General features: G+C 44.5%; 1 protein-coding gene across 1 annotated transcript in view; it reads left to right on the top strand.

Moving 5' to 3' along the window:
- The first annotated feature begins 651 nt into the window (after nucleotides 1-651).
- Nucleotides 652-21,234, top strand: part of LOC138364521 (caldesmon-like) — a 70,780-nt gene continuing 50,197 nt past the window's right edge. Inside the window, exon 1 of the mRNA XM_069324174.1 lies at nucleotides 652-706. Within this exon, the coding sequence (XP_069180275.1) occupies nucleotides 652-706 (55 nt within the window). The remainder of the gene's footprint in view (nucleotides 707-21,234) is intronic.

The raw sequence follows: 21,234 nt of genomic DNA, 5'->3' as shown, positions 1-21,234 counted from the left end.
TTCATTTATTGCATATTTGGATCGAAAACCATTCAAATGCCCTCTTAGGCACACTAACCGATTGGGCTCTCTCATTTCCCTTTACTTAACTTTTTCTGTTCTGCAGTCTTGTGTCTCATAGGTAAATGCACTTACCATTGCTGTCGCTCATTCCCGATCCGGATTTACTCGTTGAGGTAAATTTGAGGTCAAAAACTTTGATATTCGTTACATGTTTCATCATTTAGCTGGTGGAAGTAGTCCTACTATAACTCTATTATTTCCTGCGCGCGGGCGGCGACGTCGGCGAAAAAAGCTTCCAAAGCCTTTTCCTCTAAAGCTTTTTCCTCATCCAAACGTGCCGTATCCTCTAAAGCTTTTTCCTCATCCAAACGTGCCTTTTCCTCGTCCAAACGTGCCATTTCCTCTAAAGCTTTTTCCTCATCCAAACGTGCCTTTTCCTCGTCCAAACGTGCCTTTTCCTCATCCAAACGTGCCTGTTCCTCTATCGCCTTTTCCTCTAAAGACTTTGGTGTCTTATTTTTGTGTTTCTTTTTTATGGAGACCTTTTGGTCTGATTTGTGTTTCATATCGTCAGGCTTAAGACCATAATGAGGCCAAGCAAAGTAAATTTTCAGCAGGGAAAGAGGGAGAGAAACTGTAGTAGCGAGGATGGCTCCCTTCATCAGGCTAGCCATAACCAGCCGCCAGACGGGGATCACATCAGGTAAGGAGCAGGATGGAGGAGACGAGACCAGACGGCCGATCAGGGGAAGCTTCCTTGCTTTACTTCCCCAACCATTGGTCTGCGCGAACTGGGTCTCGGATTCCGCCCGGGCCGCTCTAATTAGAGCATTTTGCCTGGTATGATAAACAGTAACACTGTAAGTGAGCACACTCAAGCTCACCGTCACAACTAAACCCAGCCAAATGATTTTGGGTTTTGCCATTTTGAAAAATTTATAGAAACAGTAACAGTAGGTATTAAGTAATATTATAACCCACTTGTGGATTTATAGTTAGGTTAGAACTGAGAATTTTATAGGTCAAGGGGAGATCATGTCTCCCCTTACTCTTCTGTTTTCCAGGGACGTGAGATTCAGCTCCTTTAGCCTTTCTTCATAGCTTATTCCTCTCAGTTCCTGGACGAGCCTGGTGGCTTACCACTGAATCTTCTCTAATTTTGTCCGTGTTTAACTAAGTATGGACTCCTGGCTGGAGATGCATATTACATGATTGGTCTGACATAAGTGGTATACAGGGTCCAGAACTATTCCTTACACAAGTTTTTAAAAGCAGTTCATATGTTGGCCAACCTAGCATATGCCGCTGATGATATCCTATTGTTGTAGGCCTCTGGGGACAGGTTGTGTATGATGGACTGTATGTAGTGCACGTACTGTGTGGGGGAGAGTCTGTAGTGGTCGTACTGTGTGGGGAAGAGTGTGTAGTGGTCGTACTGTGTGGGGAGTGTGTGTAGTGGTCGCACTGTGTGTGGGGGAGTGTGTGTAGTGCACGTATTGTGTGGGGAAGAGTGTGTAGTGGTCGTACTGTGTGGGGGAGTGTGTGTAGTGGTCGTACTGTGTGTGGCGGAGTGTGTGTAGTGGTCGTACTGTGTGGGGAAGAGTGTGTAGTGGTCGTACATTGTGAGCGAGAGTGAGTGTAGTGGTCGTACTGTATGTGGGGGAGTGTGTGTAGTGGTCGTACTGTATGTGGGGGAGTGTGTGTAGTGGTCGTACTGTGTATGGGGGACTGTGTGTAGTGGTCGTACTGTGTGTGGGGGAGTGTGTATTGGTCGTAATGTGTAGAGGGACAGTGTGTAGTAGTCCTACTGTGTGGGGTGTGTGTGTGTGTGTAGTGGTCGTACTGTGTGGGGGAGAGTGTGTAGTGGTCGTACTGTGTGGGGGAGAGTGTGTAGTGGACGTACTGTATGTTAGGGGAAGAGTGTGTACTGGTCGTACTGTATAGAGGGAGAGGTAGGGAGGGTGTTTTCAGGGGAAAGCGCCAAGCCATTACGACTATATAGCACTGGGAAAGAGTCAGGATAAGGATTTGGGGATGGGACGGGGGAAGGAAGGAACGGTGCCCAACCACTTGGACGGTCGGGGATTGAACGCCGACCTGCATGAAGCCAGACCGTCGCTCTACCGTCCAGCCCAAATGGTGGGGATGTATAGAGGGAGAGTGTTTAGTGGTCGTACTGTATGTGTAGGGAGTGTTTAGTGGTCGTACTGTATGTGTAGGGAGTGTTTAGTGGTCGTACTGTGTGGAGGGAGAGTGTGTAGTGGTCGTACTGCATATAGGGAGAGTGTGTAGTAGTCGTACTGTGTGGAGGGAGAGTGTGTAGTGGTCGTACTGCATATAGGGAGAGTGTGTAGTGGTCGTACTGTGTGGAGGGAGAGTGTGAAGTGGACGTACTGTGTGGGGGGAGTGTAGTGGTAGTACTGTGTGGGGGAGAGTGTGTAGTGGTAGTACTATGTGGGGGAGAGTATGTAGTGGTCGTACTGTGTGGAGAGTGTGTAGTGGACGTACTGTGTCAGGGGGAGAGTGTGTAGTGGTAGTTCTGTGTGGGGGAGAGTGTGTAGTGGTAGTACTGTGTGTGTGGGGGAGAGTGTGTAGTAGTAGTACTGTGTGTTGGGAACTGTGTGTAGTGGTAGTACTGTGTGTGGGGGAGAGTGTGTAGTGGTAGTACTGTGTGTGGAGGGGGGAGAGTGTGTAGTGGTAGTACTGTGTGGGGGAAGAGTGAGTAGTGGTAGTACTGTGAGGGGGAGGGAGTGTGTGTAGTGGTAGTATTGTGTGTGGGGGAGAGTGTGTAGTGGTAGTATTGTGTGTGGGGGAGAGTGTGTAGTGGTAGTCATGTGTGTTGGGGAAAAGTGTGTAGTGGTCGTACTGCATATAGGGAGAGTGTGTAGTGGTAGTCATGTGTGTTGGGGAAAAGTGTGTAGTGGTCGTACTGCATATAGGGAGTGTGTGTAGTGGTAGTACTGTGTCGGCAAGAGTGCGAAATGGTAGTACTGTGTAGGGGACAGTGTGTAGTGGTAGTGCTGTGTGTGGGGGAAAAGTGTGTAGTGGTCGTACTGCATATGGGGAGAGTGTGTAGTGGTCTCACTCTGTGTGTAGGGAGAGTGTGTAGTAGTATTACTGTGTGGGGGAGAGTGTGTAGGGGAGAGTGTGTAGGGGAGAGTGTGAAGTGGTCGCACTCTGTGTGTAGGAAGAGTGTGTAGTAGTATTGCTGTGTGGGGGAGAGTGTGTAGGGGTCGTACTGTGTGAGGAAAGAGTGTGTAGTGGTCGTACTGTGTGGAAGGAGAGTGTGTAGTGGACGCACTGTGTGGGGGAGAGTGTAGTGGTAGTACTGTGTGGGGGAGAGTGTGTAGTGGTAGTACTGAGTGTGGGGGAGAGTATGTAGTGGTCGTACTGTGTGGAGGGAGAGTGTGTAGTGGACGTACTGTGTCAGGGGGAGAGTGTGTAGTGGTAGTACTGTGTGTGGGGGAGAGTGTGTAGTGGTAGTACTGTGTGGGGGAGAGTGTGTAGTGGTAGTACTGTGTGTTGGGAACTGTGTGTAGTGGTAGTACTGTGTAGGGAAAGAATGTGCAGTGGTAGTACTGTATGTGGAGGAGAGTGTGTAGTGGTCGTACTGTGTGTGGAGGAGAGTGTGTACTGGTAGTACTGTGTGTGGAGGAGAGTGTGTAGTGGTCGTACTGTGTGGGGGGAGAGTGTGTAGGGGGAAGAGTGTGTAGTGGTCGTACTGTGTGGGGGGAGAGTGTGTAGTGGACATACTGTGTGGAGGAGAGTGTGTAGTGGACATACTGTGTGGAGGAGAGTGTGCAGTGTACGTACTGTGTGAGGGGAGATTGTGTAGTGGGAGTACTGTGTATTGGGAAGAGTGTGTAGTAGTAGTACTGTGTGTTGGGTAGAGTGTGTAGTGGTTGTACTGTGTGGATGGAGAGTGTGTAGTGGTTGTATTGTGTGTGGGGGAGATTGTGTAGTGGTTGTAGTGTATGTGGGGGTGAGTGTGTAGTAGTCGTACTGTGTGTGGGGGAGAATGTGTAGTGGTTGTACTGTGTGGATGGAGAGTGTGTAGTGGGCGTACTGTGTGGGGGAGAGAGTGTGTAGTGGTAGTACTGTATGTTGGGGAGAGAGTGTAGTGGTCGTACTGTGTGTTTGGGAGAGTGTGTAGTGGTCGTACTGTGTGGGCGAGAGTGTGTGTAGTGGTAGTACTGTGTGGGGGGAGAGTGTGTGCAGTAGTAGTACTGTGCGGGGGAAGAGTGTGTAGTGGTAGTACTGTCTGTGGGGGAGTGTGTGTAGTGGTAGTACTGTGTGTGAGGGAGTGTGTAGTGGTAGTACTGTGTGTGGAGGAAAGTGTGTAGTGGTAGTATTGTGTGTGGAGGAGAGTGTGTAGTGGTAGTACTGTCTGTGGGGGAGAGCGTGTACTGGTAGTACTGTGTGTGGAGGAGAGTGTGTAGTGGTAGTACTGTGTGTGGAGGAGAGTGTGTAGTGGTAGTACTGTGTGTGGAGGAGAGTGTGTAGTGGTCGTACTCTGTGTGTAGGGAGAGTGTGTAGTAGTATTACTGTGTAGGGGAGAGTGTGTAGGGGTCGTACTGTGTGAGGGAAGAGTGTGTATTGGTCGTACCATATGGAGGGAGAGTGTGCAGTGGTCGTATTGTGTGTAGTGGTCGTACAGTGTGTAGGGAGAGTGTGTAGTAGTATTACTGTGTAGGGGAAAGTGTGTAGGGGTCGTACTGTGTGGGAGAAGAGTGTGTATTGGTCGTACTATATGGAGGGAGAGTGTGTAGTGGTCGTACTGTGTGTAGGGAGAGTGTGTAGTGGACGTACTGTGTGGGGGAGAGTGTGTAGTGGTCGTACTGTGTGGAGGGAGAGTGTGGAGTGGACGTTCTGTGTGGGGGAGAGTGTGTAGGTGTCGTACTGTTAGGGAAAAGAGTGTGTAGTGGTCGTACTGCATGGAGGGAGAGTGTCTAGTGGTCGAACTGTGTGGAGGGAGAGTGTGTAGTGGTCGTACTGTATGGAGGGAGAGTGTGTAGTGGACGTACTGTGTGGGGGAGAGTGTGTAGTGGTAGTACTGTGTCAGGGGGAGAGTGTGTAGTGGTAGTACTGTGTGGGGGAGAGTGTGTAGTGGTAGTACTGTGTGTGGGGGAGAGTGTGTAGTGGTAGTACTGTGTGTTGGGAACTGTGTGTAGTGGTAGTACTGTGTAGGGAAAGAGTGTGTAGTGGTACTACTGTGTGTGGGGGAGAGTGTGTAGTGGTAGTACTGTGTGGGGAAAGAGTGAGTAGTGGTAGTACTGTGTGGGGCGGGGGAGTGTGTGCAGTGGTAGTACTGTGTGTGGGGGGAGAGTGTGTAGTGGTAGTACTGTGTGGGAGAAGAGTGTGTAGTTGTAGTACTGTGTGGGGGGGAAGTGTGTGCAGTGGTAGTTCTGTGTGTGTGGAGGAGAGTGTGTAGTGGTCGTAATGTATGTTGGGGAGAGTGTGTAGTGGTAGAGCTGTGTGGGGGGATTGTGTTTAGTGGTCGTACTGTATGTTGGGGAGAGTGTGTAGTGGTCGTACTGTGTGTTTGGGAGAGTATGTTGTGGTCGTACTGTGTGGGCGAGAGTGTGTGTAGTGGTAGTACTGTGTGTGTGGGGAAGAGTGTGTAGTGGTCGTAATGTATGTTGGGGAGAGTGTGTAGTGGTAGTACTGTGTGGGGGGATTGTGTTTAGTGGTCGTACTGTATGTTGGGGAGAGTGTGTAGTGGTAGTACTGTGTGTGAGGGAGTGTGTGTAGTGGTAGTACTGTGTGTGGAGGAGAGTGTGTAGTGGTAGTACTGTGTGTGGAGGAGAGTGTGTAGTGGTAGTACTGTGTGTGGAGGAGAGTGTGTAGTGGTAGTACTGTGTGTGGAGGAGAGTGTGTAGTGGTAGTACTGTGTGTGGAGGAGAGTGTGTAGTGGTAGTACTGTGTGTGGAGGAGAGTGTGCAGTGGTAGTACTGTGTGTGGAGGAGAGTGTGTAGTGATAGTACTGTGTGTGGAGGAGAGTGTGTAGTGGTAGTACTGTGTGTGGAGGAGAATGTGTAGTGGTAGTACTGTGTGTGGAGGGACACAGCGGCTCTTCAGTCCATAATATTATATATATATATATATATATATATATATATATATATATATATATATATGTCGTACCTAATAGCCAGAACGCACTTATCAGCCTACTATGCAAGGCCCGATTTGCCTAATAAGCCAAGTTTTCATGAATTAATGTTTTTTCGACTACCTAACCTACCTAACCTAACCTAACCTAACTTTTTCTGCTACCTAACCTAACCTAACCTATAAAGATAGGTTAGGTTAGGTTAGGTAGGGTTGGTTAGGTTCAGTCATATATCTACGTTGATTTTAACTCCAATAAAAAGAAATTGTCCTCAAACATAATGAAATAGGTAGCTTTATCATTTCCTAAGAAAAAAATAAGAGAAAATATATTAATTAAGGAAAACTTGGCTTATTAGGCAAATCGGGCCTTGCATGGTAGGCTGAGAAGTGCGTTCTGGCTACTAGGTACGACATATATATATATATATATATATATATATATATATATATATATATATATATATATATATATATATATATATATATATATATATGTCGTACCTAGTAGCCAGAACGCACTTCTCAGCCTACTATGCAAGGCCCGATTTGCCTAATAAGCCAAGTTTTCAAGAATTAATTGTTTTTCGACTACCTAACCTAACCTAACCTAAGTTTTTTGGCTACCTAACCTAACCTAACCTATAAAGATAGGTTAGGTTAGGTTAGGTAGGGTTGGTTAGGTTCCGTCATATATCTACGTTAATTTTAAGTCCAATAAAAAAAATTTGACCTGATACATAATGAAATGGGTAGCTTTTTCATTTCATAAGAAAAAAATTGGAGAAAATATATTAATTCATTAAAACTTGGCTTATTAGGCAAATCGGGCCTTGCATAGTAGGCCGAGAAGTGCGTTCTGGCTACTAGGTACGACATATATATATATATATATATATATATATATATATATATATATATATATATATATATATATATATATATATATATATATATATATATGTATATATATATATATATATGTATATATATATATATATATATATATATATATATATATATATATATATATATATATATATATATATATATATATATATATATATATGTCGTACCTAGTAGCCAGAACGCACTTCTCAGCGTCAGATTCAGATTCCCCTAGGTTGTGAAGCTGCAGCACATGCAGTGCGGGCTTACATTGCTGATCTCCCGGACCAGAAGGCACTAGTAAAGCTTGACTTCAAAAATGCCTTCAATCAAGTCAGACGAGACGTTGTCCTCAGGGCTGTACACAACCATTTCCGTCCCCTTTACCTATTCATCCGATCGTGCTACAGTGGGGACTCTAAGCTTCTTTTTGGGGAGCATGAAATAAACTCCTGTGAAGGTGTCCAACAAGGTGACCCCTTAGCCCCCCTCCTTTTCTGCCTAGCTATCAAAGAGGTCACTGATAGTCTGACAAGCGAGCTAAACATCTGGTACCTGGATGATGGCACTCTAGCTGGAACTCCGGAAACCATTTTGGAGGATATAAGGAAAATCCAGGAGCAGGGAGCAGCCTTAGGCCTCATTCTCAATGCATCCAAATGTGAAATAATCTCCCGCAACCCAGACATCACTGGGCAAATACAAAATGTTCTTCCAGACATTCTCGTTGTCGAGCCACCGGACTGCACTCTCCTGGGTGCCCCCATTGGCCCACGAGCAATCGAGGAGGTCCTGACTGCAAAAATCACTGACCTAAAGAGAATGCTGGACAGGATTGACAAGATTGATGCCCATGATGCTCTCTTTCTCCTTACAAGATGCCTGTCTCTCCCTAAGTTGACCTACTTTCTGAGATGTTCTCCATTCTACAGCAGCCCTAAGTTAAATGTGTATGACACCCTTCTGAGGTCCATGCTGGTGAAAGTCCTGAACCTGCCATTGGACGACTCTCAGTGGGAGCAGGCAACCCTTCCTATAAGACTCAACGGCCTTGGTGTCCGCACAGCCTCCCAAATTGCTCTACCAGCCTTCCTTTCCTCCTCTCATGCATCGCACGACCTCGTCAGAGATATTTTACCAGCAACCCTGAGAGATTCAGCAGGAATACACGATCCTGCTTTCACTGAATGTTCAAATCAGTGGGATGTTCTTGCAGCCCCAGCCACCATTATAGAGCCAACAAAACAACACAAACAGTCCGGCTGGGACCACCCTCTAGTGGAAAAAGTAGCTGATGCCATGCTCAGCGTCGCAACATTAGACAAGGAGAAAGCCCGCCTCAGAGCAGTGCGTGCCCCCCATGCAGGAGACTTCCTCCTGGAAGTACCCATGTCAGCAATGGGCACGCGCCTTGATCCAGAATCCCTTCGTGTAGCAGTGGCCCTCCGCCTTGGTGCCCCAATTCACACTGAATACAAGTGTATTTGCAACAGGGTGGAAGCAGACCAATACGGACTGCATGGGTTGCATTGCGGAAGCACAAAGGGCTGGCATGCAAGACACAGCGAGGTCAATGACATCATCAAGAGAAGCCTCGTCTCAGCTGGGTGCCCAGCGGAGAGAGAACCTCGCATCCTAGGGGTCCAAAACCCGGATTTCCCCGCACTTCGCCCTGATGGCATCACCATATACTCATGGAAGGAGGGTAGACAGTTGGTGTGGGACTGCACATGTGTATCCACCCTGGCTGACACCTATGTACACTTCGGAGCTGATCAAGCAGGTGGGGCGGCCAACCACAGGGAAACAGCAAAATCACTCAAGTACAGGCGACTGGAAGGTCAATACCTCTTTGTTCCCATAGCGTCTGAGACGCATGGCCCATGGGGCAAGAGTGCCTTGGGATTTCTCAAGGAATTGGGTTCCAAGCTCATTGACGTCACCAGAGACCCAAGGGCTTCCAGTTTTTTGTTTCAGCGTCTCAGTGTGGCGATCCAGAGGGGAAATGCTTGCTGCGTCCTCGGTTCCTGTCCAGAAGCGGAGGAGCTTCAAGAGATCCATAACCTTTAGGCATTTGTCTTGTATGTTTTGTAACCTTTAAATACACAATAAGGGAAAAAAAAGGGAAGGGGGTGGTAGGAGAAAAGCACACAGAAACTGTATTGGAGGGGACCTACATTCCCTCCAATGCGTTATGTGTGGTTTCCTCCGAGGCTATGGGTCCCCCTTCTTCCAGCCATAGGTGGTACTCCCTTCCCTATATATATATATATATATATATATATATATATATATATATATATATATATATATATATATATATATATATATATATATATATATATATATATAGGGAAGGGAGTACCACCTATGGCTGGAAGAAGGGGGACCCATAGCCTCGGAGGAAACCACACATAACGCATTGGAGGGAATGTAGGTCCCCTCCAATACAGTTTCTGTGTGCTTTTCTCCTATATATATATATATATATATATATATATATATATATATATATATATATATATATATATATATATATATATATATATATATATATATATATACATATATATATTAGTATATTTTGGTAGCAGTCTTTCCTGTAGACATATTTTATTAAATATGACCGAAAAAGTAAGATTAATAATTCTAACACGAATTTTCTCAATCTTTCGTACATTATGCTTCACTGTTGGAGGTAAATCAAAAATCACTTCTCCAAAATTCATTTTTATTTCTAGTCTGACGCGACACGGGCGCGTTTCGTAAAACTTATTACATTTTCAAAGACTTCACAAATACACAACTGATTAGAACTAGCGTTTCCCTGATTTTATATCTACATCTGAGTGAGGTGGGAAGGGTGATGTGGCATTACATTTGAGTAAGGTGGGAAGGATGATGTGGCATTAGAGGATATTAATAGGGTATTAAAAGTATCAACACAAGACAGAACACGAAACAATGGATATTGAATAGAAGTGTTTGTAGAAAGCCTATTGGTCCATATTTCTTGATGCTTCTATATTGGAGCGGAGTCTTGAGGTGGGTAGAATATAGTTGTGCAATAATTGGCTGTTGATTGCTGGTGTTGACTTCTTGATGTGTAGTGCCTCGCAAACGTCGAGCCGCCTGCTATCGCTGTATCTATCGATGATTTCTGTGTTGTTTACTAGGATTTCTCTGGCGATGGTTTGGTTATGGGAAGAGATTATATGTTCCTTAATGGAGCCCTGTTGTTTATGCATCGTTAAACGCCTAGAAAGAGATGTTGTTGTCTTGCCTATATACTGGGTTTTTTGGAGCTTACAGTCCCCAAGTGGGCATTTGAAGGCATAGACGACGTTAGTCTCTTTTAAAGCGTTCTGTTTCGTGTCTGGAGAGTTTCTCATGAGTAGGCTGGCCGTTTTTCTGGTTTTATAGTAAATCGTCAGTTGTATCCTCTGATTTTTGTCTGTAGGGATAACGTTTCTATTAACAATATCTTTCAGGACCCTTTCCTCTGTTTTATGAGCTGTGGAAAAGAAGTTCCTGTAAAATAGTCTAATAGGGGGTATAGGTGTTGTGTTAGTTGTCTCTTCGGAGGTTGCATGGCTTTTCACTTTCCTTCTTATGATGTCTTCGATGAAACCATTGGAGAAGCCGTTATTGACTAGAACCTGCCTTACCCTACAGAGTTCTTCGTCGACTTGCTTCCATTCTGAGCTGTGGCTGAGAGCACGGTCGACGTATGCGTTAACAACACTCCTCTTGTACCTGTCGGGGCAGTCGCTGTTGGCATTTAGGCACATTCCTATGTTTGTTTCCTTTGTGTAGACTGCAGTGTGGAAACCTCCGCCCTTTTCCATGACTGTTACATCTAGAAAAGGCAGCTTCCCATCCTTTTCCGTCTCGTAAGTGAAACGCAGCACGGAACTCTGCTCAAATGCCTCCTTCAGCTCCTGCAGATGTCTGACATCAGGTACCTGTGTAAAAATGTCGTCAACATACCTGCAGTATATGGCCGGTTTCAAGTTCATGTCGACTAAGACTTTTTGCTCGATGGTACCCATGTAGAAGTTTGCAAACAGGACACCTAGGGGAGAACCCATAGCGACCCCATCTACTTGCTTATACATGTGCCCATCCGGGCTCAAGAAGGGTGCCTCTTTAGTACAAGCTTGGAGTAGTTTCCTCAGAATACTTTCTGGCATGTCAAGAGGAGTACAGGCTGGATCACGATACACTCTGTCGGCTATCATTCCGATTGTCTCGTCCACAGGTACGTTGGTAAACAGCGATTCTACGTCCAACGAGGCTCTTATCCCTGTGGCCCGTGCGCCCCGCAGTAAGTCCACAAATTCCTTTGGAGACTTCAGGCTGAAGGCGCAAGGAACATAAGGAGTCAGCAGGCCGTTGAGTCGCTTCGCCAATCTGTACGTGGGTGTGGGTATCTGGCTAATGATTGGCCGAAGTGGGTTTCCAGGCTTGTGCGTCTTGACATTTCCATACGCATATCCAGGTTTATATTCCCCAATGATCTTTGGCAGGTGGAGTCCGGATTTCTTGGCGTTCACAGTTTCGATCAGTTTGTTGACCTTTGCTTTTAATTCGGCTGTAGTGTCCTTCGTTACCCTTTGGAACTTAGTTTGGTCAGAGAGTATGATGTTCATTTTCGCCAGATATTCGTCTTTTTTAAGAATGACATATATTGGCGACTTGTCACCTCTCCTGACAACTATCTCCTTGTTCTCACGAAGGCTTTTAGCTGCCGCTCTAAGCTCGGGGGACAGTATGGTGCTTCTGTAGTTGCCTCGATTCTTTCCTCCTTCTGCAATAAGTTCTGCTTGTAAGGTATCTTTGGTAGTGACCTTCTTTTGTGTCTCGAGGTCGAATATGTCGTCCAACAGAATTTCCAACTCCACTTTCCGGGCCATTTCACTCGGTCTGGACATAACATGACAGTTTATGCCCAGATTTAGGAGAGTGACTTGGTCCTCAGTGAGGTTAATTCCTGCAAGGTTCAGGAAGCCATCTCTTGGTCGTGGAATTGCCATAGGTCCTCCATATAATGTTGTTAGTTTCTTGATAATCCTTGTTTCAGTGCTGAGGTGATGTTGGTCTGTGAGGATGTCGAGGTGTTGTTCAATGCGGGTACGGATACTATGGTCGATGTTGCTATTTCTCCACTCGTTTGTAGCATGAAGTAGTTGCGTTTTTTTGTCTTTGATTTCATTCTCTGCCTTGTATATCTGATCACGAATCAGATCCTGGCGATATTTTATCGTGAAGGCTTGATTCCTTGCTGCTGGGTCGTGCACTTTAACATTAGTATATTTTGGTAGCAGTCTTTCCTGTAGACATATTTTATTAAATATGACCGAAAAAGTAAGATTAATAATTCTAACACGAATTTTCTCAATCTTTCGTACATTATGCTTCACTGTTGGAGGTAAATCAAAAATCACTTCTCCAAAATTCATTTTTATTTCTAGTCTGACGCGACACGGGCGCGTTTCGTAAAACTTATTACATTTTCAAAGACTTCACAAATACACAACTGATTAGAACTAGCGTTTCCCTGATTTTATATCTACATCTGAGTGAGGTGGGAAGGGTGATGTGGCATTACATTTGAGTAAGGTGGGAAGGATGATGTGGCATTAGAGGATATTAATAGGGTATTAAAAGTATCAACACAAGACAGAACACGAAACAATGGATATTGAATAGAAGTGTTTGTAGAAAGCCTATTGGTCCATATTTCTTGATGCTTCTATATTGGAGCGGAGTCTTGAGGTGGGTAGAATATAGTTGTGCAATAATTGGCTGTTGATTGCTGGTGTTGACTTCTTGATGTGTAGTGCCTCGCAAACGTCGAGCCGCCTGCTATCGCTGTATCTATCGATGATTTCTGTGTTGTTTACTAGGATTTCTCTGGCGATGGTTTGGTTATGGGAAGAGACTATATGTTCCTTAATGGAGCCCTGTTGTTTATGCATCGTTAAACGCCTAGAAAGAGATGTTGTTGTCTTGCCTATATACTGGGTTTTTTGGAGCTTACAGTCCCCAAGTGGGCATTTGAAGGCATAGACGACGTTAGTCTCTTTTAAAGCGTTCTGTTTCGTGTCTGGAGAGTTTCTCATGAGTAGGCTGGCCGTTTTTCTGGTTTTATAGTAAATCGTCAGTTGTATCCTCTGATTTTTGTCTGTAGGGATAACGTTTCTATTAACAATATCTTTCAGGACCCTTTCCTCTGTTTTATGAGCTGTGGAAAAGAAGTTCCTGTAAAATAGTCTAATAGGGGGTATAGGTGTTGTGTTAGTTGTCTCTTCGGAGGTTGCATGGCTTTTCACTTTCCTTCTTATGATGTCTTCGATGAAACCATTGGAGAAGCCGTTATTGACTAGAACCTGCCTTACCCTACAGAGTTCTTCGTCGACTTGCTTCCATTCTGAGCTGTGGCTGAGAGCACGGTCGACGTATGCGTTAACAACACTCCTCTTGTACCTGTCGGGGCAGTCGCTGTTGGCATTTAGGCACATTCCTATGTTTGTTTCCTTTGTGTAGACTGCAGTGTGGAAACCTCCGCCCTTTTCCATGACTGTTACATCTAGAAAAGGCAGCTTCCCATCCTTTTCCGTCTCGTAAGTGAAACGCAGCACGGAACTCTGCTCAAATGCCTCCTTCAGCTCCTGCAGATGTCTGACATCAGGTACCTGTGTAAAAATGTCGTCAACATACCTGCAGTATATGGCCGGTTTCAAGTTCATGTCGACTAAGACTTTTTGCTCGATGGTACCCATGTAGAAGTTTGCAAACAGGACACCTAGGGGAGAACCCATAGCGACCCCATCTACTTGCTTATACATGTGCCCATCCGGGCTCAAGAAGGGTGCCTCTTTAGTACAAGCTTGGAGTAGTTTCCTCAGAATACTTTCTGGCATGTCAAGAGGAGTACAGGCTGGATCACGATACACTCTGTCGGCTATCATTCCGATTGTCTCGTCCACAGGTACGTTGGTAAACAGCGATTCTACGTCCAACGAGGCTCTTATCCCTGTGGCCCGTGCGCCCCGCAGTAAGTCCACAAATTCCTTTGGAGACTTCAGGCTGAAGGCGCAAGGAACATAAGGAGTCAGCAGGCCGTTGAGTCGCTTCGCCAATCTGTACGTGGGTGTGGGTATCTGGCTAATGATTGGCCGAAGTGGGTTTCCAGGCTTGTGCGTCTTGACATTTCCATACGCATATCCAGGTTTATATTCCCCAATGATCTTTGGCAGGTGGAGTCCGGATTTCTTGGCGTTCACAGTTTCGATCAGTTTGTTGACCTTTGCTTTTAATTCGGCTGTAGTGTCCTTCGTTACCCTTTGGAACTTAGTTTGGTCAGAGAGTATGATGTTCATTTTCGCCAGATATTCGTCTTTTTTAAGAATGACATATATTGGCGACTTGTCACCTCTCCTGAAAACTATCTCCTTGTTCTCACGAAGGCTTTTAGCTGCCGCTCTAAGCTCGGGGGACAGTATGGTGCTTCTGTAGTTGCCTCGATTCTTTCCTCCTTCTGCAATAAGTTCTGCTTGTAAGGTATCTTTGGTAGTGACCTTCTTTTGTGTCTCGAGGTCGAATATGTCGTCCAACAGAATTTCCAACTCCACTTTCCGGGCCATTTCACTCGGTCTGGACATAACATGACAGTTTATGCCCAGATTTAGGAGAGTGACTTGGTCCTCAGTGAGGTTAATTCCTGCAAGGTTCAGGAAGCCATCTCTTGGTCGTGGAATTGCCATAGGTCCTCCATATAATGTTGTTAGTTTCTTGATAATCCTTGTTTCAGTGCTGAGGTGATGTTGGTCTGCGAGGATGTCGAGGAAATGTCAAGACGCACAAGCCTGGAAACCCACTTCGGCCAATCATTAGCCAGATACCCACACCCACGTACAGATTGGCGAAGCGACTCAACGGCCTGCTGACTCCTTATGTTCCTTGCGCCTTCAGCCTGAAGTCTCCAAAGGAATTTGTGGACTTACTGCGGGGCGCACGGGCCACAGGGATAAGAGCCTCGTTGGACGTAGAATCGCTGTTTACCAACGTACCTGTGGACGAGACAATCGGAATGATAGCCGACAGAGTGTATCGTGATCCAGCCTGTACTCCTCTTGACATGCCAGAAAGTATTCTGAGGAAACTACTCCAAGCTTGTACTAAAGAGGCACCCTTCTTGAGCCCGGATGGGCACATGTATAAGCAAGTAGATGGGGTCGCTATGGGTTCTCCCCTAGGTGTCCTGTTTGCAAACTTCTACATGGGTACCATCGAGCAAAAAGTCTTAGTCGACATGAACTTGAAACCGGCCATATACTGCAGGTATGTTGACGACATTTTTACACAGGTACCTGATGTCAGACATCTGCAGGAGCTGAAGGAGGCATTTGAGCAGAGTTCCGTGCTGCGTTTCACTTACGAGACGGAAAAGGATGGGAAGCTGCCTTTTCTAGATGTAACAGTCATGGAAAAGGGCGGAGGTTTCCACACTGCAGTCTACACAAAGGAAACAAACATAGGAATGTGCCTAAATGCCAACAGCGACTGCCCCGACAGGTACAAGAGGAGTGTTGTTAACGCATACGTCGACCGTGCTCTCAGCCACAGCTCAGAATGGAAGCAAGTCGACGAAGAACTCTGTAGGGTAAGGCAGGTTCTAGTCAATAACGGCTTCTCCAATGGTTTCATCGAAGACATCATAAGAAGGAAAGTGAAAAGCCATGCAACCTCCGAAGAGACAACTAACACAACACCTATACCCCCTATTAGACTATTTTACAGGAACTTCTTTTCCACAGCTCATAAAACAGAGGAAAGGGTCCTGAAAGATATTGTTAATAGAAACGTTATCCCTACAGACAAAAATCAGAGGATACAACTGACGATTTACTATAAAACCAGAAAAACGGCCAGCCTACTCATGAGAAACTCTCCAGACACGAAACAGAACGCTTTAAAAGAGACTAACGTCGTCTATGCCTTCAAATGCCCACTTGGGGACTGTAAGCTCCAAAAAACCCAGTATATAGGCAAGACAACAACATCTCTTTCTAGGCGTTTAACGATGCATAAACAACAGGGCTCCATTAAGGAACATATAATCTCTTCCCATAACCAAACCATCGCCAGAGAAATCCTAGTAAACAACACAGAAATCATCGATAGATACAGCGATAGCAGGCGGCTCGACGTTTGCGAGGCACTACACATCAAGAAGTCAACACCAGCAATCAACAGCCAATTATTGCACAACTATATTCTACCCACCTCAAGACTCCGCTCCAATATAGAAGCATCAAGAAATATGGACCAATAGGCTTTCTACAAACACTTCTATTCAATATCCATTGTTTCGTGTTCTGTCTTGTGTTGATACTTTTAATACCCTATTAATATCCTCTAATGCCACATCATCCTTCCCACCTTACTCAAATGTAATGCCACATCACCCTTCCCACCTCACTCAGATGTAGATATAAAATCAGGGAAACGCTAGTTCTAATCAGTTGTGTATTTGTGAAGTCTTTGAAAATGTAATAAGTTTTACGAAACGCGCCCGTGTCGCGTCAGACTAGAAATAAAAATGAATTTTGGAGAAGTGATTTTTGATTTACCTCCAACAGTGAAGCATAATGTACGAAAGATTGAGAAAATTCGTGTTAGAATTATTAATCTTACTTTTTCGGTCATATTTAATAAAATATGTCTACAGGAAAGACTGCTACCAAAATATACTAATGTTAAAGTGCACGACCCAGCAGCAAGGAATCAAGCCTTCACGATAAAATATCGCCAGGATCTGATTCGTGATCAGATATACAAGGCAGAGAATGAAATCAAAGACAAAAAAACGCAACTACTTCATGCTACAAACGAGTGGAGAAATAGCAACATCGACCATAGTATCCGTACCCGCATTGAACAACACCTCGACATCCTCACAGACCAACATCACCTCAGCACTGAAACAAGGATTATCAAGAAACTAACAACATTATATGGAGGACCTATGGCAATTCCACGACCAAGAGATGGCTTCCTGAACCTTGCAGGAATTAACCTCACTGAGGACCAAGTCACTCTCCTAAATCTGGGCATAAACTGTCATGTTATGTCCAGACCGAGTGAAATGGCCCGGAAAGTGGAGTTGGAAATTCTGTTGGACGACATATTCGACCTCGAGACACAAAAGAAGGTCACTACCAAAGATACCTTACAAGCAGAACTTATTGCAGAAGGAGGAAAGAATCGAGGCAACTACAGAAGCACCATACTGTCCCCCGAGCTTAGAGCGGCAGCTAAAAGCCTTCGTGAGAACAAGGAGATAGTTGTCAGGAGAGGTGACAAGTCGCCAATATATGTCATTCTTAAAAAAGACGAATATCTGGCGAAAATGAACATCATACTCTCTGACCAAACTAAGTTCCAAAGGGTAACGAAGGACACTACAGCCGAATTAAAAGCAAAGGTCAACAAACTGATCGAAACTGTGAACGCCAAGAAATCCGGACTCCACCTGCCAAAGATCATTGGGGAATATAAACCTGGATATGCGTATGGAAATGTCAAGACGCACAAGCCTGGAAACCCACTTCGGCCAATCATTAGCCAGATACCCACACCCACGTACAGATTGGCGAAGCGACTCAACGGCCTGCTGACTCCTTATGTTCCTTGCGCCTTCAGCCTGAAGTCTCCAAAGGAATTTGTGGACTTACTGCGGGGCGCACGGGCCACAGGGATAAGAGCCTCGTTGGACGTAGAATCGCTGTTTACCAACGTACCTGTGGACGAGACAATCGGAATGATAGCCGACAGAGTGTATCGTGATCCAGCCTGTACTCCTCTTGACATGCCAGAAAGTATTCTGAGGAAACTACTCCAAGCTTGTACTAAAGAGGCACCCTTCTTGAGCCCGGATGGGCACATGTATAAGCAAGTAGATGGGGTCGCTATGGGTTCTCCCCTAGGTGTCCTGTTTGCAAACTTCTACATGGGTACCATCGAGCAAAAAGTCTTAGTCGACATGAACTTGAAACCGGCCATATACTGCAGGTATGTTGACGACATTTTTACACAGGTACCTGATGTCAGACATCTGCAGGAGCTGAAGGAGGCATTTGAGCAGAGTTCCGTGCTGCGTTTCACTTACGAGACGGAAAAGGATGGGAAGCTGCCTTTTCTAGATGTAACAGTCATGGAAAAGGGCGGAGGTTTCCACACTGCAGTCTACACAAAGGAAACAAACATAGGAATGTGCCTAAATGCCAACAGCGACTGCCCCGACAGGTACAAGAGGAGTGTTGTTAACGCATACGTCGACCGTGCTCTCAGCCACAGCTCAGAATGGAAGCAAGTCGACGAAGAACTCTGTAGGGTAAGGCAGGTTCTAGTCAATAACGGCTTCTCCAATGGTTTCATCGAAGACATCATAAGAAGGAAAGTGAAAAGCCATGCAACCTCCGAAGAGACAACTAACACAACACCTATACCCCCTATTAGACTATTTTACAGGAACTTCTTTTCCACAGCTCATAAAACAGAGGAAAGGGTCCTGAAAGATATTGTTAATAGAAACGTTATCCCTACAGACAAAAATCAGAGGATACAACTGACGATTTACTATAAAACCAGAAAAACGGCCAGCCTACTCATGAGAAACTCTCCAGACACGAAACAGAACGCTTTAAAAGAGACTAACGTCGTCTATGCCTTCAAATGCCCACTTGGGGACTGTAAGCTCCAAAAAACCCAGTATATAGGCAAGACAACAACATCTCTTTCTAGGCGTTTAACGATGCATAAACAACAGGGCTCCATTAAGGAACATATAATCTCTTCCCATAACCAAACCATCGCCAGAGAAATCCTAGTAAACAACACAGAAATCATCGATAGATACAGCGATAGCAGGCGGCTCGACGTTTGCGAGGCACTACACATCAAGAAGTCAACACCAGCAATCAACAGCCAATTATTGCACAACTATATTCTACCCACCTCAAGACTCCGCTCCAATATAGAAGCATCAAGAAATATGGACCAATAGGCTTTCTACAAACACTTCTATTCAATATCCATTGTTTCGTGTTCTGTCTTGTGTTGATACTTTTAATACCCTATTAATATCCTCTAATGCCACATCATCCTTCCCACCTTACTCAAATGTAATGCCACATCACCCTTCCCACCTCACTCAGATGTAGATATAAAATCAGGGAAACGCTAGTTCTAATCAGTTGTGTATTTGTGAAGTCTTTGAAAATGTAATAAGTTTTACGAAACGCGCCCGTGTCGCGTCAGACTAGAAATAAAAATGAATTTTGGAGAAGTGATTTTTGATTTACCTCCAACAGTGAAGCATAATGTACGAAAGATTGAGAAAATTCGTGTTAGAATTATTAATCTTACTTTTTCGGTCATATTTAATAAAATACATATATATATATATATATATATATATATATATGTATATATATATATATATATATATATATATATATATATATATATATATATATATATATATATATATATATATATATATATATATTTTGTGACGATAATCTCTTTCAAGAGAGATTGAGCCTGCTCTTCCCTACTTCAAGTTACGTCCCAAAATACAAGTATAAGATGCTACATTCAAGATACATCACCGGTAGCACAAAACGTTTTGACCAGGAGGCAAAACGTACCCAATTCCCCCCACTCCACACGCCGGCTCGTCATCAAACCAGCTAACTATCCTTCACCAGCTTGCCTGCTTCTGATTGGTGACTCGCCAGCCGCGCACCTGCACACGGCACCTCAGTGCCCTCTACCCGAGTCGACGTCTGAGCCTGACCAGCTATCAACTGCAGAATATTCCTTGTGCTCTTAGCGTTGACATCTCTCTCTTGCATACTAGCTCATTAGCTCGTATACGAAGGGAGGTTTCAGCCATAGCGGATATTCTCAGCACCATTTTAACATTGTAATTTTGTGTTTCACATTGTCTTTGCAGTTCTTTATTATTTTCATTGAATTTTAATTTCCCGAGATTTGTCTTTATTTTCATTTATGTTTAAAGTAAATATATTAAAGTTTCATTGTTCATACTTTGTGTTTTACGTGTTCCTCCCTCTAACTTACCACAGACAACAGGCAAGCAGTCTATAATTTTGTTTAAAGTGTGACCAGGCTTTGACATCTGCCATTGGAGGACTGCCGAACATCAATACTCCAACACTTTTCCGTCACATTTTTATGGGGGCCTGTCCTAGGAGCTTCACTCAGGTACTAGTACCAGAACGTCAATTTGTGGTAAGCGTACTTCACTTTGCTAAAGTAACTTTTCAATATTATCATTAATTTTTATATTTATATGGTGCTGTGTGTATTGTGCATTCCGAGAGTAGCATATGGTGAGTGTGAGATAACTTTGGATTACGTGGTGACTGGAGGCCTCAGTCATTCTCTTAATTGGTCATCTCTCCCTCCGTGTTATTACTAGTGTTTACCACCTTTTGTCCCTAGGATATTTCTCATATTATCGGCAGATCATCATTTTGGTACCCTGGTACTTTGATTTGTCTCCGGGTCAAAGCATCCTATCTTCTGCAATCCGACCGAAGGAGGATAAAGAGGGCCATAGTTCCTCTAGCACGGACTTTGTTGCTGAATTGGGACCTCAGCAGCAGTTCTCGTCACCAGTTGACACTCGCACCCCTACACGTCGGTCAGAGATGATGATATTTACTTAAGTAGGGAATTAGCTTTCTTTTTACAGAGCACAAAGTTCACTAATTCTGTAAGTATCATATTTCATTTAGTGGGAAACCCTTGCTTATGTCCTATAGAGAATCGGCAAGGTATGCCTACATTCTTGGACTACCTTATTCACTTTTGGAACAATTAAATGTTTCATTTGTTTTAGAAACTCAGTTTCATTTATTTAGTAGGATTTTCTTGCCCTTATCCTCTTACATTGAGTACCGGGTACAAGATTTCCTGCGATTTTGATTGACTAATCATTTACCATCCTATAATTAACTTTAATTGTTAAAGATTAAAATTCCACAGGCTAGTTACCAGTTGCCACGTTATCCTGCTACTGACACTTACCATATCACAACTATATTCGTGTACATTTATTTGCTATCTTTCACCATGTTTCGTCTCCAAGCTTTCCGTAACGATCCAGCAGGTGAAATAGGGACCTTGTGTCGT

This window comes from Procambarus clarkii, chromosome 13, assembly GCF_040958095.1.
Source record: "Procambarus clarkii isolate CNS0578487 chromosome 13, FALCON_Pclarkii_2.0, whole genome shotgun sequence".
NCBI classification, from domain to species: Eukaryota; Metazoa; Arthropoda; class Malacostraca; order Decapoda; family Cambaridae; genus Procambarus; species Procambarus clarkii.
Note: the sequence above shows the minus strand (reverse complement) of the source record. Positions and strands in the feature narration are given on the sequence as shown.